Source organism: Micromys minutus (assembly GCF_963924665.1).
Source record: "Micromys minutus genome assembly, chromosome: 14".
Lineage (NCBI taxonomy): Eukaryota > Metazoa > Chordata > Mammalia > Rodentia > Muridae > Micromys > Micromys minutus.
In genome coordinates, this window is record NC_137983.1 from 47,500,424 (window position 1) to 47,518,877 (window position 18,454).

The following is an 18,454-nucleotide window of genomic DNA, read 5'->3' on the forward strand; positions in this document are numbered from 1 at the left end:
GAGACATTTCTGTTCTTTCAAATGTGGATCTGGTACACAATTAGAAGTCAATTTGTTTATGCCTACATTTTGGCAGATCTCATTATGTAGATATTTTAAGTAACTAACCTAGTTAGTTCATTGATTGATAAAGCATGTAATATGATAAAGAAAAATGTATATATAAGTTAAAAAAACTGACACTAATCTAAGTGAAAAGAAAATAGAAATGAAATATGGAAGAAGCCACGAAGTATCTAACTGGCCAGGCTGGCACTTTCGCATACAGCCTTGTTCAGTGAACTGGACATGTTTCCTGGAAGGTGTCACATCCTTTAAAGTAGGCAAATTAGCTTATATAGTCCAACTACTGCATTGCCTCACGATTTGGGGGGTATTCCAATGTATTTTTTAAAACTTTGCTCAATATTTAAAAAGTATTGTAGCTTTCTAAACTCAGAATGCAGGGCTAAACACTAACCTTTTTATCTGCTGGAAAACGGGTGAATCTCTGCGTTGTGAAATGTCAGAGAGCACAGACATGAGAGACAAGGAGAGATTTTATTTCCTTTCTTTCATCCCGATGCCCTTTCTGAAACACTTAAAGCACGCACACTGACGGCAGTCTTAGAAATGAAAAGTGCAGTCCCTAAGCTGCTATTCAACAATAGCACAACATAAATCCTAAACTATGTGAAAATAATCACAGTTAATTTTCAGAAAATAGTAATATCAAGTCAAAATAAACATGTTTATGAGAAGCTTCTAGTTTTTCAAAGACTTTGATACGCTGTATCTCAAACTACCACATTTGATAGGCTGGAGAGTGAGTACAGTGCCAATGTTCAAAAGGTCACACTCAGACCACTGTGCCCGTTCAAAAAGAATCGGCTACAGTCCACGGAATTTTCATGGTTCTGTTTCTTAAAATGTAAATGTACATACATCCAGGATATTTAAAGATGTGCGTGTGTGTGTGTGTGTGTGTGTGCACATGCACGCGTGTGTGTACGAGCACTCGTGGGCACTTGAGAGCAAGATTCTTATGGAGGCTAAAGGATGTATCCAATTCCATGGGGCTAGAATTATAGCCTTCTGTGAGCCTCCACGTGGGTGCTGGGAACTGCAGACCTTGAAATAGGGGCATGTGTTCTTAACTGCTGAGCTGTCCCTCTAGCCCTCAGCCATATTTAAAGTCTCAGAACTTGTACCTATTTTGATCTGGTCAAAATAAGCTCTAATAAAACTGCTGGAAAAAAAAAGGATCTAATAAAGCCATGAAATCGATCTCAACTGCACTTTGTAAGTAAAAACCGTTATAATTCTGCGCAGTAACATGATGCACAAGCTTGTTTCCTTTTAGGCCTCTATATTCATATGTGAATACACATATTCATACATGAACATACATATTAACAGACACCAAGTGACAGCATACGACTCTTCAAAGGTGTTTGAAATGACCTATTTTTCTGGTTCTGAAAAAACAAGAGGCAAATTTTCCCTCAATTAAAAAAAAAATTATTTATTGTGACTCAATCGGTCTATTTCAACTAGATCATTGGTATAGTAATTTTGTGACAAAAATCTGTATGAAGTTTGCAGAAATGTTACCTTCAATGACTAGTAGGCAATCACGCTTAAATTACAATATAGAAATATGGCAAATCACACTTTAGAAACCCTCCTCCCTAGGACACATTGTCCCATGACTCACAACAGTATGATTTGGTCCAGGAAGGTAGCTCTGGTCACAGGGGACATGTACCAGTAGTGTGGCTCCATGGAAATGAATGTATAATACTTCTGCAGTAGCCAAGGAGGCTCACCCTCAAGAGCCAGGGAAATGCCCCCCTTATCCAGGGCAGCACTACCTGCACCCTAACAATGAACAGCACCACTAGAGGACACCAAGCCAGAGAGCCAGGAACAAGCAGCGAGCAACCGTGAGCACCTACACCCAGACCAAACGCAGTGCCAAAGCAAAGGGAGCCAGGCAGAAGGCACGTGCTAGGATAGATGGGGTGCTGGCAGCCCACCACCCTAGAGCTCCGTGGATGTCCATTCCGATGTGAGAGTGACAGGGCCCTACACTCGTAAGTACTTAACGGCACAGGTGCTGGGAGGTACTAACACAGTAGCTCAGAAGCTGGGCTACTAAAGCTCTGCCAAAGGAGACAGTCATGTCAGAGCTTCAAGTCTATTCTGACACTCTACGCATCTTTCTGTGTAGAATAGGGGTATGCAAATCAAGCATTTTAATAAATATTAGAAATGTTCATTATTTTGCAAATATAAAGAAAATTAGCTAAATAGAGCAATATAATAAAAAATATACACTGGACAGATCTTCTTTGCCATGAATACTTCTCACCTTTTTCTTGGAACATCTTAACACATCATTACAGTGTCTTTCGTTGACTTTCAGAAATTAACATAAACCCCAGTACCACATAGCTTCAAAATATAAAATACTTTAGTATTAAGAGTCTGAGCTGCCAAGTAGTCAAATGGAAGATAACCAATATAGCGAAACACACTGCAAACTAATGTTAAAATACAGCCATCCAGGTCATAGACAGCATCCAGCAATCTTCACAAGTGTACATTAATTTATAAAAACATAAAAGAACAGCATAAACTCCACTTAGCTTCCATGTCTCCAGCAAGCCCAGCACCTGAAAACCCATGTGTGTTCGCCCCAAATCAAATGCATGGTGGCTGTGGTCACAAACTCTATCCAGGGTTCAATCATCAAGGCTTAAAAAAACGTACTTAGTTCAGCAAAGAAAGTGATGCAATGCGTAGCCATCAGTGAGAGACAATGACTGCAGCCCCTCTACTTGCTTATGCTTTAATAACAAACCACAGGCAGCCAAGAAGGGTTCCATACAACCAGGTGCCCATATACAGTTTCCTTCCCGACTCCGTCATGAGCATGACAGCAGTCAGACTCCCCAGGATCAACACTGAAGGTAAAGTCTTCTTGACACTTAGTCTGGAGTGAACACTTTTCCCAGGAAATTTGTTTCTTCTTTCTGGATCTGGTGAGTCATAGAATTCTATGAGCAACCTATGGCCAGAAAGAAAAGCAACAGAATCGATACTTTCAGTTTTGGACATTCTGGTGTTGAAACAAACAAACAAAAGCTGTCTACTTGATTTTGAGCACTTGCTGAGCAAGTACAGCTCCTTAGAAAACCTGGATGCGTGTGGAGCCGTCAGAGATGGCACAGTAGGGCGCTCATTTGTCGTATCAACATCGTATTATACTCTTACCACATAGGAAATGAAACTCAATATACGGTTTAAGATATTTAATGAGGACTTTGGGAATTTTTAAAATAAAGATATGTTTATGTGCTTTTATGTGCATGGGTGTTTTGCTAGTATGTCTGTATACCATGATTGTGTCTGGTACCCACAGAGGCCAGCAGAGGGTATCAAAGTCACTGAATTTGAAGTTACATTTACAGAGCCACCATGTGGGTGCTGGGAAATGAACCTGAGCGCTCGGGAAGAGCAGCCAGTGCTCTTAACTGCTGAGCCACGATGGCTCCAGCTTCATTTTTGTTTTTAAACCTTCCATCTGTAAGTGGCTATACCAACATGACTCATATGACTAAATGATCTTCCAGCTTCTCCTTCCTTCCATAGTTATCCTGTAAGAAATCAATGAAAAGGGCTGAGGCGGTAGCTCAGTGGTAGAATGTTTGCCTGGCAAGTGTGAGGCCATCACACAAAAATAAGCTTTCAAAGAAGTGAAGGAAAAGAAGTTCTTATAACATAGGAGTTTTCCTCCTGAGGTGACTTGAATAAGAATGGCTCCCATAGGTTCCCATATCTGAATGCTTAGTCACTGGGCAAGATGATTATTTGAGAAGGATTAGAAGGTATGGCCTTGGAAGACGTATGTTATAGGGGTGAGGATATGGAGTAGGGATGAGAGGCTTTGAGATTTCAAAAACCCATCCCAGGCTCAGTCTGTCTCTTCCTACCTGTGATCAGAATGTAGCTTTCAACTGCTTCTCCAGCACCATGTCTGCCTAAATGCCCCCATGCTTCCCACCATGATGACAATGGACTAAACCTCTGAAGCTGGATGGAAGTGCTCAGTTAAATGCTTTCTCTTTGGTTGCTTTGGTCAAGGTGTCTGTTCACAGCAACAGACCAGTGACAAAGTCACCTACCAAAAGTTCTGATTTACATGAAATTATAAAAGCAGACAAGAGAAATTTAAAAAGTAGTTAAGTTCTCCCTCTGATGTAAGATTATAGCAGCAGGACAGGGCCCAGAAGCACAGGAAGTGCCCCGACTGCCTTGTGAGCTACTCCCATTGAGGTAACAACAGTGTGTGCTAACTGGCTGTAACACAAATGGGTGGGCATTAAACACTGTCTGGCCCTTTTCTGAAAACGTTCTCATATTAAAATACATAGGTCTTTTTACATTGTCACCATCATCAAAGTAATCCCAAATTGCTGGGCTGAAAAGCTATGTCAGGCGCAGACATGTGACAACACAGGGCACAAATCTAACATGAAGCTTCATTTTCAACCTGCTGTACTTGCAATAATTTCTACTAACTCAAGAAAGCACAATTTCATCATGAAAGCAACAACTCCCTTCCTTCCCAGAACACACGGGTGTGGTGCTCACCTATGCTTCAGTCTCTAACCCCACAGCCTTGTGTTCTCTGTGGAGCTGCAGAAGAAAGGCTCTTTTACCACACAGCAGTCTCCGCCCAGGTACACTATGGGTAGGTCACCATGACATGAATTGTATAGTGACTCATAAAAGTTTACAATGTGAGCACTCAAGGATAGAGTAAGATTTAGCCTGAGTTCATAATAAACATTCTTGGAACAATACAGACTTTAGTTTCATTCAGCTTTGCCATCAACTTTGGAATAAAGGTGTCCCTGTTACTGTGTTGATTTGTCACTGTACATAAATCAACAGCTAAACTTATGTAGAATGTTAAACTTAATTGTTGTACAAGGATAATGTACCGTTAAACATGTTACATATTAAGTATGTGAGGTTACGACAGTGGTTTAGTTGAACTGCAGTTTCTACACGCTGGAGCTGTTACCACTTACTTATCTTTTATTTCAAAGCGCTCATGAAGCCACTTTTTCATGTGTTCTTGTTCCTCCGGAACTTCATTTTTGTCTATACGATCAAAGTGAATATGAAGCTTTGGGCACTGTTTGCAGAGAAACTCTAGCAAAAAAAGAAGATTTCATGTCTTCCTATGTTAGACTTAATGATTATATAAAGTAACTTACTATAAATATAAAACATTAAGACTAAAATATTGAAAACAATAGTTTTTTGCAGTATTGATTTGCAGTATTAAGCTGAAATTAAAAGCTCATTAGCACACAGCTCTCGTTAACCCCATGTTAGCCTCCAATGACTAATAGTTGACTTTGGAGAAGCAGCCATCCTTCCTCTAGCTATGCAAAAAAAAAAAAAAAAAAAAAAAAAAAAAAAAAAAAAAATCAATATGAAACCTATCACTCTGTATAGTAACATAAAACTTTATATTTAAAGTATTTAAAAGTTACAATAGTATACATTTTAGTGCTTTTCTTCGTTCACTGTCAAAACCAATTTTATCCACCACGTATGTAAGAAAACTGGCTGGTTTTGACCATCAACTGCTTCATGTTCCTGAAGGTTAACATCCAAATAAAGATGAACACTAGAAAAATACTCAATACAGAAGGACTGCATGGGGCCAGGGAGTAAAAATGTCTTTGAACTTCAAGTCTTCATCACACTGGTGCGCAGACATTCTTCAGAATACGTTTTCCATCACATTTTCAGCATGACATAATATTCTTGGCTTCCTGTTTACTAGGAAGCAGAGAGTCTCACCTGAAACCTCTGGAGACTATTTACTTTCCAAGAATCCAATATTCATACAGGAAGTCTCCAAGAGTAAGTCTTGGATTTTGCCCACCCCCTCACCCCTGTGTTGTTGCTGGGAGTTAAATTCAGGGCCTTGTGCATGGCAGACAAAAACTGTCCTACGGAGCTTTATCCCAACCCTTGATTTCCTGATTTAGAATCTCACTGGGTTGTTCAGCCTGGCCTTGTACTCATGGTCTTTGGCCTCTTCCTCCTGAGTACTGGGATTATAAGAGACCTCTTTTGTACCTAACAAAGTACCACGTCTCTCTCTTCTCTGCCACTCTCCACACTCTGTAAAATGAGTACTTTGAAAGGGGCCAGGATCTTCCATTACTCCTTTTTTACCTGTCCCCATGTTCCAATGTTGAGTCTGTAGCTACAGTTACCTGAATGATCCCCACTCAAAGCCCTCTGCTTACATGACAAAGGCAATAGTTATGAGTCCTTAAAATCTAGCACACTGCAAAAAGGCAACATTTCTTCATGTAAAAAAATGACAATGTTCTTGCCAAACATGCTATAAAGAAGGCTCAGGGCAAAAAAGAAAAACATAAAAGAGGGAGGGAGGCTGGGTGTAGTGGAGCTCAAGGCCAGTATGATCTACAAGTGAGTTCCAGGACAGACAGAGCTTCATAGTGGAACCCTCTACTAAAAACTAAACTGAACCAAAACAAAGCAAAATAAAATAACCAACCAACCAAACAAACAAACAAAAGTTTATATCTATTCAGCTTTTATTAAAATAAGAGCTTACCAGTCATGGATGGTGGGTTAGAATATTTTCCTGACCCTTTCTCATTCCCTTCGTAAACCACTGTGACATCATAAATTGCATCCAAATGACTCTTCATAGAATCAAAAGCAACGTGGGTTGCCTTTATTCTTGGTGTCAGCACATGTTTTAATACTGCAAGTCCTAGAAAGCAGGTAGATTCAGTGTGGTCATAATTAGGAATGCTTATCTAAATTGCTTATCAACTACATTAAATAGACAGAAATTAAAGTTTAATGCTCTAACCTCACACCTAGAATGCTCTTGTACACTCCCATTTCTCCTTAGGTCAAACCCCATTGAACACATATCCATTGAACATCTGCATGAATGAGGTATCCTGTGAGGAGCTGGGTAGGCTGGTCCTAGGGGAGTGTATGCCCACTGGCAGCCTTCTCTTTGATAAGCTCTGGCAAGAAAGACCACAGAAGAGCAGAAGCATCTTGCTAAGCACGCAGTCTGTATAAGACAGAATTCAGCGTTCTCCCCCACTCTCTTCCACTTCTCCCTCTCCTGGCCTATGGGAAGCACTGGGTTTTGAGATGTGCTATGAGCAGTGACTAGGGAGAGCCCGGGTTGAAGTCTGTACTGCCTCTCTCCAGGGAAAGTGGCTACATAAGGAAGAACAGCTACAGGATGGTGGGACTGTCTACAGAAGAATTCTTAAAATGCAGGGTGGTGTGGGAAAGAAAAACGATTCCCACAACCACATATCTGAGTTCAGTCCCCAGGGCAGAAGGAGTGTAATTTATTCACAAACTTGTACTGCAGTCTAAAAAGTCAACCAAGCTGGGAAAGTGCTCTTGTCAGTGAAGCACTGGTCACTAGAGGCCATCTCATCTCAGAGCCTTTACAGAATCGCCCTGTGAAACTTCCAGGCTTGTTACCGTGACCAGATTTTTTTTTTTTCTAAACAGACCCAAGCTGGCCTCATATTTATGATCTTCCCACCTTAGATCCCAGGAGCTGGGATCATAGCTTTGCACCACCATTTCTCGCTCAGCCAGTATTTTTATGAGATTATTAGGACTAGATGCTCAAAAAGGTTAGATGTGGTGTCAACATATGAGGGAAAATAAAAATAGCAAATTCTTGCCTATCTATACCTATTAACACCTAGTCCATTAATGTCTGCTTATTATAACCACCGACACTTATAATGCTTATAACGAAGACCTAGCCCTTCTGTGATTGCTCAGAGGGAAATTTCCATCCCACGTCAGACAGCATGATCTCCTCTAGTCTTACACGGAATGAACACGACCCTCACTTGCCAGTTCTGAAGCATGATGTGGCACTAACTATCCTGAAACTTGAGGCTGACTGATTCTTCCTGGTGTATTCAACACTTCCTGGGTGTGCGCTTTGTCGGACTTGTATGAAAATGACCATAATGAGCCCATATTTTATGGGCTAATCTTAAAAACTAATAATAAAAAAAAAAAAAACTGCATCAAAAGGGAGACAAAATGTACAGGCTGTGGCACCTATCTTGGTCTTTCTACCTCTAAGTATTAGCTCAGCATCACTAACAGACTTGCCTGCTGCAGTGGGGCCCTGACCTCCAAGTTCTGAGGTTTACATAGGGCTACATATACATACAAATTTATGTTATACACCAGTCTTTATATTGAATCACCCCATTATCTTTCTCGGGAATATCATTTACTTACTTTTTAACTCAGTTCACAGCCTGGGCTATGTGCCGTAGCAAGCCTGTGACTCTAACCTCTCAGACACAGACTAATAAGAATATACTTAACTCTGCAGAAGATTAGACATTCTTTCATTTAGTTCTTAAAAGAAACGCATATTCTCTAGAAAGACTCTAAGGAAACAAAGATCACTCCTTTAAAAGTGTTTGTCTAAATACAGTCAAAATTTTACGTACCCCGCTGAGCAGCAAATGCCTGGCTGGCTGAAAGGAGTTGTGTGTATGTTGCATTATACCTTGTTCCCTCTGGAAAAATCACAAGATACATCTGTGGGCATAAATAAACTTTAGTTTGTGTGAGTCCACTGTTGTTGCCATTAATTTAGCAATTTGAACTTTGTTATTACTGAGGTAGTATTTCCTATGCTGAGAAAATGTATATTCGTTTATAAATGGCCTTCACTTTGAGCAGAGTGACCAAAATGTAGAGATTCAATTAAGGCCACCATAACATGGATTATAATAAAACGGAGCTCTACATTTATGCTAAAGCCAATGTTTAAAATCCTAAAGCTGTTTCTCAGAACATTCTAACAGTCACTAATTTAAAATCTGGGCACAACCAACCCCTCTGGTTCTCAATAATAAGACATGACATTTTACTTGTGCATTAAAATTCTATCAGCACATATTAACCATCCACACTAGTGGAATCTCCTATATGTCTGTATCAATACAGAAGGAACTCAGAATACCCAAGCTCCAGTCTCCGACCATTATAGGTGCACATCTAGCCGTATCGTCGCTAACAGTGAATCTATCTGAAAACTGATTGCGAGTTTAGTACTTGTGTTTCAAAAGCTCACACAATGTTCCATTCATAAAGTTCTCCTAGTGTATTTTACATCACTTGCTTTAAGCAACCTCTTGTTCATGATATAAACCAAGAATATACTATCCGTAAACAAAATGATTGCTTAGAAGCACCAAAATAGGTATTTACTAAGTCATCAATTGACTCAAGTTTTTATACTTAATTCTTGGAAAGGTTAAAATGTGAATATTAAGGCCATGTAATAACAAAACTCGGAACTTGAGAACTGAGTGCTGTTAAAAAAAAAAAAAAAAAAAGATACTTTTTCATTGGTGGCCAATTGAGAAAATAAACTCATCAAGTAAAGGGAATACAGAAAACAGCATAGGGACTCGTGAGAAAGAACCATGTCCACTTATCCACGCTCAGGTGACTCCCAGCAGTATTATTCCCCTACATAGCTACTATAAAAAGCAATGTTCTTCTGAACAATCTGTGGGTATGAAACTCCTACTAAAGAAATCTATAGGAGAATACATACTTGTTTCTGAACCAAGCTCACAAAGGAATGTCTTCATTTATCTGAAAAACTGGTGTAAAGTCCAACAGCACCTCTGCAGTTCTCCATTTCCAGCTCCTCTGGTCTGGAGGTAAACTGCACCCCTGAACCAGCATTGTCAACAGCTGATCCCCAGCTGGTGGCATTATGTTTGGAGCTTGTAGAGTATTTAGAGTATGGGGCTTAGCTGAAGGAAGTCTCTGGGGGTGGGGGGAGGGTGTTGAGAATTACCATTTCCTGTCCCACCCAGACATAATCGAACAGTATCATCCTCTGGTGGCCTAGGCTGTATCACAGTCCCACCCTTGCAGGATGAAATGTACCAACAAAGTATAGGCAAGAATCAATCCTCCTTCTCTCAAGTTGCTTCCTATTAGGAAGTCAACCAGAGCTTAAGAGGAGTGGGTGACACCGTAGTGTTAACGCTAGTAGTGAGTGCTGCTATTTCTCTGATAAACCTGATCCCACGGCCCTTAAGACATTTGATTTTAGGCCTCTTCCAAAGATGCTTCTGGGTGGAATGTGCAAGATTCTGGAGCTTTTATGTAGAAAACCCCTATACCACTGTAACCAGTGCCTGACTGGCCAATCTGGTAATAGCTTTGAAAATCAGGATGAGAGAAATTAAAATAGTGGGGCCAGGTTCAGGTTCATGATGTCTCAGAAAAAAACAAAAGAGACCTGGAGATGCACCAAGAGACCACTCAGTACTGCACTTGATTATTATTTCTCCTTTTGTTTTTGAGTTAGGGTTTCTTTGTGTATCCCTGGTTGTACTGGAACTTGCCTTGTAGACTAGGCTGGATTCAAACTCAAACAGTTCCATTTGCCTCTTCCTCCTGGGATTAAAGGCACGAGCCACCAATGCCTGGCCCCATTTCTTGATAATATAAGTTATGCTGAATTTACAAGCCATGTTAATAGGTTTGGTGAAGGAAATCTCAAGACAGAACAGTATGCAGATTCTGGCTCACCGCTCTTGGTCAGATTTATGATGAGAAAGGACAGAAACATGTGGGAGGTTTGTAAGTGAAGGGAATATGAGCAAATTTAAAGTTGTAGAAAAGGGAGGTGTGAAGAAATTCTATGGTAGAGCTCAATGCAGGTTCAAAAAAGCCTCCTCAGATTCGTGCTGGAAAATAAAAATGCCCTCAGGGCAAAAGACCCCCATCCATGAAAGAGTTCAGATTATAAAAAAAAACACATTCATTTGAGAAGAGAGAGCTTAAACTGAGAAAGCATTAGCAAGAATTCCCTCCTAGAAAACAATCACCTAGGAAAGTAGCATTTGAAGTTAAGTTTCAAAAGGGGGCCACTATAGTCCAAAGGGTCCAGGCTGCTTCTGGAAATAGCATCAGACCTTGGCAGCAGCATCAAGTTGGCACTGGTGTGGAGGTATGCCAGACATTAAGAGTAAAATGGCGTGGTAAGGGGGAATTGTATCAAAACTCCAGAAAGCCAGTGAGACAAACATGTAACAGGGTTCGATTCTCTGCATGGAGCTTCTGAAGGACCTGTCTGTAAAACTATGAAGGAGAAGCACAAAGTTGCAATGGAAACACCAAAAATATGGGATATTGACAAATAAAAGCTGCAGGCACTCAAGAGAGCCAGACTAAGAAGAGACAAGGAGTGTCTAACCACGCCCACAGAGCTCCAGTGCCTGACGGCAGACATGGAACTTCAGGGTTTGGCGCTGACACTTTGGGTTTTAGTCTTGCTTTGATCTGATCCTTCCTTGTGCTCCAATCCCTTCGTTGGGATAATAATGTTTATTCTGCACTACTGTATACTGCAGCATGTGCCTTGATTTTTTTTTTTTTTTTAATTTTATAGGGACTTACAAATAAGAATGGAGGATGTAGCACAAATTTGGAGTCTTGTATATAGCCGCATGATTCTGAAATTCTCACACTTCTGCCTGTTTCCTGAGTGCTAGGAATGTAGGCAACTATTAACAGGCTGGTATTCAATTTTTAAAGAAAGTAATCATTATATTGTTATATTAAAAGCTAAAAGTTAAATACAATTTGGCAGATAAAGTCATAAGTATTTTATATGTTTATGACTATTACTGCACACAGTAGGTGACTAACAAGACATCAGATTCACACACACACACACACACACGACACTAGAGAGAATACAGAAAAGCAGTTATGCACACTACCTGAATGGCTGTAAAGCCTAGCTCTTCCATTCATATGCCTCCAGACCTTGAATAAACTCTCTTATCTATCCAGAAAGTGAAAATTATAATGGCACTAGGACTTCACAAAAACATCACAGAAACCAAAAGTGATGAATACACAATCCAAACAACCTCTCCCTGTTTCTGCTTTAGTACTTGGTCAGAAGAAGCATAGGCTGAGGCCCTGGTCACCATCACCTGGTGTGCAGCCTCTCTGGGGGCTCAGCCTTATAGTGGTAGTCTTCTCAGACAAGAGCACTAAAGACACCTGCAAGCCCTGGTCCTGATGACTGTCACACTTGGCCAAGAGTCCAGGTTTTAATTTAATTTTTTTTAGATTTAAAAAATTTTGTGTGTATGAATATTTGTCTGCACACACACACACACACACAGAGACACACACAGACACACACACACACACACACACACACACACACACACACACACACAGTGAATGGCTGGTGCCTGCAGAGGTAAGAAAAACGTTGGAACATTGGATTCCCTGGAACTGGAGTTTTAGATAGTTGTAAGCTACCATGTGGTTACTGTGAACTAAACCCAGGTTCCCTACGAGAGCAACAATTGCTCTTAACCACTGAGCCATCTCTCCAGCTCCAATGGTGAAGATCTTAAAGTAAAACTTTTATAAGGTGGGCTATGTGTGCTAACTTCTTTGCTATTAGTTTCAAACTGAAGATATAAACTTGGTGTTTATCTTCTTTAGCTGTCATGGACATGAGGCAGGTGGTCACAGACTAGGAGGAGAACAGCTAAGGAGCAGCCTGGCATTTCTGGGCTCTTACACGGGATCCCTGCTCCAGGACAGGAGGGAGCAGCCCTGAGAAGACCTGGCGAGCTGCCCCGAGCAGAGTCGGCTCTGGTCCACTTACTGACACCTGCCCGTACTCACTGCCTTATCTGCTCAACACCTGCCAGAAGAACGGGAGTCTCTCTCTTCCATGATTATCATCTCCATAATTTTTAAAATATGTATTCAAGATGCACAGTATCATTTTAAAGAGATGCTTCTGCCTCTGATGGAAATATAGCAATCTGTTTCACATTAGAAACTATTCAAAATGAAGAGCTATTTAACACAAATATTAGATTTCTAGGTTTTTAAAATAATAGCTTGTAATGAAATGATGCTTTCCTGTTAAAGGCAGCCTTTCTCTATGAACTGCATCAATTAAGTTACTTGTCACTGGGTCTTGGTCTTGCATTTCACAGTGAGAGGTTGTTAAAGGACCAGAGCTAATAAGTGAGACCCCAGGCAGCAACTTACACGATCTGAAGTATCCCATCCATTCTAATAAAAAAAAAAACTAACTAGAAGACACAAAAAGAGCAGACTATGAAGACAAGGTCAACATACATGTAAAATAAAGCCGTTGTTTGCTTTATAGATACAACCTCACAGTAGAAAACACAAGAATCTTTAAAGTAACCATCTCTGGCTAGGTTGATGGGCAAGTTGGAGGAAAGAGAGGGTACATAAATTTACACCTTAGCCTTTTACATTTTCAAAAAAGTACAAGTCTGTCTTCTGAAGATACTTTTTAAAGGTTTAACAAATTGTCCTCCATTTCGAATGGAGGCATCCCCTTTCCGGGGCTGCACTTGCTCTCTGGGGTGCACTGTGAATGGAGAAAGGACCGCTGTTCATCTCATCATAACCGACTCCTACCATCTTCAAGTTAGGTGCAAATTCCTACCCTACAAAGTCCTAGGAGATACGACCGTGGTAGCCAATGCACATCTTTGCCTGCTGCCCAGGAAGTGGAGGCATGAGAGAAGGGATAGAGAGGCAGAAAGAGGAGAAAGACAACAACTCCAAGTCCTCACCATAACCATGCCGGTCTATACTGGGAGGGGCCTTGGGGAGAGGCAGTTGGCAGCAGTTAGCATTCTTGAGATAGAAAATTTGAATTCTTTTTCCCCCTTTACAGAAAAAAGTTCTGTAAAATACTGACACGGAGTGATTCTTCACGAGGAGACTCTTTGCTTTTTTTGTTTTTTGTTGTTGTTTGGTTGTTTTTTTTTTTAATCTTAATTTCTACAATAAAAATCCAAATTTACACAGAAAGAAAGCAACTACTTCTTGTAGAACTGATTCCCATGTGAAAACTAACTCTTTGTGGCTTCAGTGTAAAGAAAGCTGCACACTAAAACACCTTTGCTCCTCCTGAGCCAGTAGTGACAGTCACTAGGGAGAGAACTTACAATCATCTGCTGCAATCTTACCCGACGGCTACAAGGACAGTTTATCTCAACAACACCCTGAACCAGTTTCATCATTCCTCATGGGGTAATATATTGTCAAAATGACTTGAGAGTTTAATTTCTTAAACCATAAACTGAGTTGAGAAATAGAAACGGCCATGCTTACTGGTGTCCCTGCGTTCACGTAGCTCTGAAGTTTGCTTCTCATTTCTTTATCGTTAAATTTGGCACTTCGTTTGACATAAATTCCTCCATGCTGGTGCATAGGAAAGAAAAAGAACAATTACTCTTTAAATAACTAATCACTGTAGTCATTAAGGCAACTAAGCTCCCAATGAGTAAAAAGTCAAACTACATTTATGAACTCAAGTTACAGCTAATATTGCCGAAATCAAGATGGAGCTGGAGAAGGATGAGCTGGATCCAGGTGGACTTAACTGGATGGAGTACCAGGAGAGACAGCTGGAATTGAGGGCGGAGCAATTTCGGAGCAAGGTAGAAGGCTAATGCAAAAGGAACTTCCAGGAATTTATGAGGGGGACCCAAGCTAAGACTCCTAGTAATGGGGAATACAGAGCCTGGACTGACCCTCTTCTGTTAACAGACAAGACTGAAAGTGGGATCACCAAGCCAAGCATGGAACCTTCCATCTACAATTTGTCCTGTCTACAAGATGTGCTGAGGTAAAGGTGGCACAGAAGTTGTGGGAGTCCAATCAGTGACTGATTCAGTGTGAGAGCCATGCCACGAGAGGTAGCACATCTCTGACAGAAGGACCAGAAACAAGAGGCTGGATAGCCTGGAGTTATACGATATAACCTAGTGATAATCTGCTGTACTTGCCGACAGGAGCCTAGCATAACCTTCATCAGAGAGGCTTCATCCAGCAACTGATGGAAACAGATGCAGAGACCCGGAGCCACACACTGGGTAGAGCTCAGGGGATCTTGCAGAAGACGGGGAGGAAGGATTGTAGGAGCCAGACGGGTTGAGGACGCCACAAGAACCTGGCCCACAGAACCAACTAAATAAGGCTTATAGGGGCTCTCAAAGAAACGGAACTGACAAACCAAGGAGCCTACATGGGTCTGACCTGGACTCTGCGTGTATGTGATGGTTGTGTAGCTTGGTCTTGTTGTAGGACTCCTAAAAGTGGGAAGGGAAGCCTCTTTTGCCTGCTTTTGAGACCCATTTCTCCTCCTAAGGCCTTGCCCTGACTTAATAAACGGGGAGGTGCCTAGTCTTATTGCAACTTGATATGCCATGTTTGGTTGCTATCTGCAGGAGGTCTGCCCCTTTGTGGAGGGAAACTGAGGAGGAATGGATCTTGGGGAAAGAGGAGGTGAAGGGAAGGAACTAGGAGGAGAGAAGAGAAAACTGTGCTTGAAATGTAATATATGTGAGAATAAATTTTAAAATTAAAAAAAGAAAAAAATATTGCCAACTATACAATATGTAACTGAAAATTCTATTTCTACAGAACCCAAGTAAAACTGCATTACAGCAAAGAAACAAATATTTAATATTGTTAGCACTTAAAATATTTCTTTCTCTAAAAGATTTATTAGTTCAAAAGCTTTTGATGATGGATCTTAACTCATTGATTTTCTACTGTCATTAACAAAGTCAATTAGAAGTATCCTTAAAATATGCACACTCCCAGGACTGGAGAGATGGCTCAGCAGAGACTGGGCTTCAGTTCCCAGCACTCCATTGTCATAACCATCCATAACTTAGTTGCAGGCAACCCAATGTCTTTGTCTGACCTCCATGGGCACCAGGAATACATAAATACAAAACGCTCAAACACATAACATAAATTAAAATAATAAATAAATAAAAGAGACCAGAAATACATATACACAAGGCATTTAGTTACATAAGATAAGGTAAAAGTAATAAATGGGCCACTGACCAGGAGGGAAGAACATACAAAAATAATTAAAATAATGTCTATTCCACAACCTTTAAAGAATTAAAATATGGGCTCAGCTACAGAGACTGACAAGACATCATTATGGACTGGATTTTTCCCCTCCAGAGACTGAAGCCTCAGCTTCCACAGTGACCATGTATGGCAACAGGGTCTTTAGGAAAATCATTACAGTTAAGAGCAGGCTCTGCTAGTAGAACACGCACCACGGAAGTCCACGTGTGGGAAAGGCCAGCTCAGAACACAAGGAGAAGGCTGCAGGCTGTAAGCCAAGAGTGGGTGTTGGGAGAAAGTAGCACCGCCTACATCTTGATCTTGGGGAGACTTTCAGCCTTCAGAACTGTGAGAAAATGCATCTCTCCAAACTGAACACTTCGTATTCTGAGCTCAGAGTCTGGTTTTTACCTCCTATCTGTCACCCATTAACTACTTTTGAATCAATTTCCAAACATAACGGTCAATTCTGTGCTTTTAGCTTTCTACTGGACCCCTCGAGATTTGTAATTCTGCGTTTTCACTTAGGTATATAAATAACAACCAGACATCTAGACATATACCATCAAGAAGAACCCCAAATAAGAGCTGGGAAGATGGCTTAGCTGGGAAAGCACCTGTCTTACAAGGATGGGGATCCAAGTTTAGATCCTTAGAATCCCTGCAAATAGCTGGGCACACAGCACACACTTGTAATCTAAGTAAAGGCAAGGAGGGAGAGACAGGTGGATGCCTGGGCTCACTGGCCAGCTAGCCTGGTCTAGGAGACTGTCTCAAAGCACCACAGTTGTACTGAAAATTGTCCTTTGCCCTCATATGCAGCACATACAAGCATACACATGAATGTGCACACATATAGAACTCTAAATAAAAGTGCTTAAATTTAAAATAAGCCATTAAATCATTTTAAAAATGTCTGGATAAAGGATGCCACTAAGAAGCATACACATATGATCCCATGTTCGATTGCTGGTACTATAAAACAAATAAACAAAAAAATCAGATATATTTTCATTAAATAATGTTAATTTTGAACTAAGAGTGAAGCCAAAGCTTACCTGAGCAAAGTAGAACCCGTACAGTGGGAGCCATTTTAACTTGTCTTTCAGTACATATCGCACATGTCCAAGAGCGTCCTGTCGGGCAGCCAGCATGTCCGCAACAATCCAGTCAACTGCAAGGCAGAACCAAACCAGTACATTACTGCCAAAGTCAACTCCAACCTTCCCGTCACTGGAATAAAATCTCTTCTTCACAGCTAGAGGCAGAAGGTGGACAGGCTCAGAGCTAACCTGGTGTACCGAGCAAGTTCCAGGCCTAAGGCAACATGACAAGACCTGATCTTTAAAAAAGCTTTATGATTTTTTTAAAAAGGAAGTATGATTAAAATGCTTAAAACAAAGTCAACTCCAGACACATAAAAACAAACAAACAAACAAAACCATACCAAAACAACAAACAAACAACCCTTAAGCCAAGGAGTGTGCTTTTCCATTTGGTTCTTTTTCCCTGTAGCTGTCTTGGAACTCAGTTCTTTGGACAGCCTGGTCTCGAACTCAGTTATCCACTTACCTCTGCCTCCTGAGTGTTGGGACTAAAAACTTTTCTCATTTCTTAAAAGACCATTTATTTTAAGAATAAAACACAAACTTACAAAACACATGGAGCTGGAGAGATTTTGTTCAGTGGTTAAGAACACTTGCTGCTCTTTCAGAGGGCCCAAGTCTGGTACCCATACTGCAGCTCTGCCTCTAACTCCAGTTCTAATGGATGTGAGGCCCTCCCTGAGCTCCAAGTGCACCAGGCATATGCACAGCACACATGCGTAAATGCAGGGACACAAACATACATAGGAAAGAAAAAGCAGATGTTTAAAAGTTACAAAATACTAAGTAACCCAACAACCCTAATACTAAGTAACCATTGATTAACATTTAGTTAAGGTTAAAAAAATGTCTTTTTAAATAAAGAATGGAAAATTATAAAGAAAAAATGTCAAATGAAACAAGTGTAGGTAAATATTCCATATACATAATGTCTGACAAAAGGCCTCACATTAGGAGCTAGAGAGATGACTTAGTGGTTAAGAGCACTGTCTGCTCTTCTAGAGGTTCTGAGTTCAATTCCCAGTAACCACAGGTTGGCTCACAACCATCTGTAGTGAGATCGGATAGATCAGATGCCCTCTTCTAGCATGCAGGCGTATTTGCAGATAGGGCATACACATTAGATAAGTAAGTAAATAAACCTTTAAAAAGAAAGGCACCACATTATAACCTCACTAATGACTTCCTGGATATAGTGTTCAACTGTTACAACACCCAAACAAGGGTCTCATGGGACTTAAAATTTTAATAGGTAGACACGTAGTTCTTATTTTGCAGCCTTTGGAACTGTGGGTTGCAAACCCATA

The 18,454-nt window shown here is 40.7% G+C and overlaps 1 protein-coding gene across 1 annotated transcript in view; it reads right to left on the reverse strand.

The window, feature by feature from the left end:
* Positions 1-1,488: 1,488 nt before the first annotated feature.
* The window catches only part of AGPAT5 (1-acylglycerol-3-phosphate O-acyltransferase 5), a 41,799-nt gene continuing 24,833 nt past the window's right edge, over positions 1,489-18,454 (reverse strand). Inside the window, exons 3-8 of the mRNA XM_080928882.1 lie at positions 17,100-17,215; positions 14,281-14,370; positions 8,565-8,655; positions 6,656-6,817; positions 5,082-5,205; positions 1,489-3,052 (exon numbers count right to left, since the gene is read on the reverse strand). Of these exons, the coding sequence (XP_080785008.1) occupies positions 2,827-3,052; positions 5,082-5,205; positions 6,656-6,817; positions 8,565-8,655; positions 14,281-14,370; positions 17,100-17,215 (809 nt within the window). The 3' untranslated portion in view covers positions 1,489-2,826. The remainder of the gene's footprint in view (positions 3,053-5,081; positions 5,206-6,655; positions 6,818-8,564; positions 8,656-14,280; positions 14,371-17,099; positions 17,216-18,454) is intronic.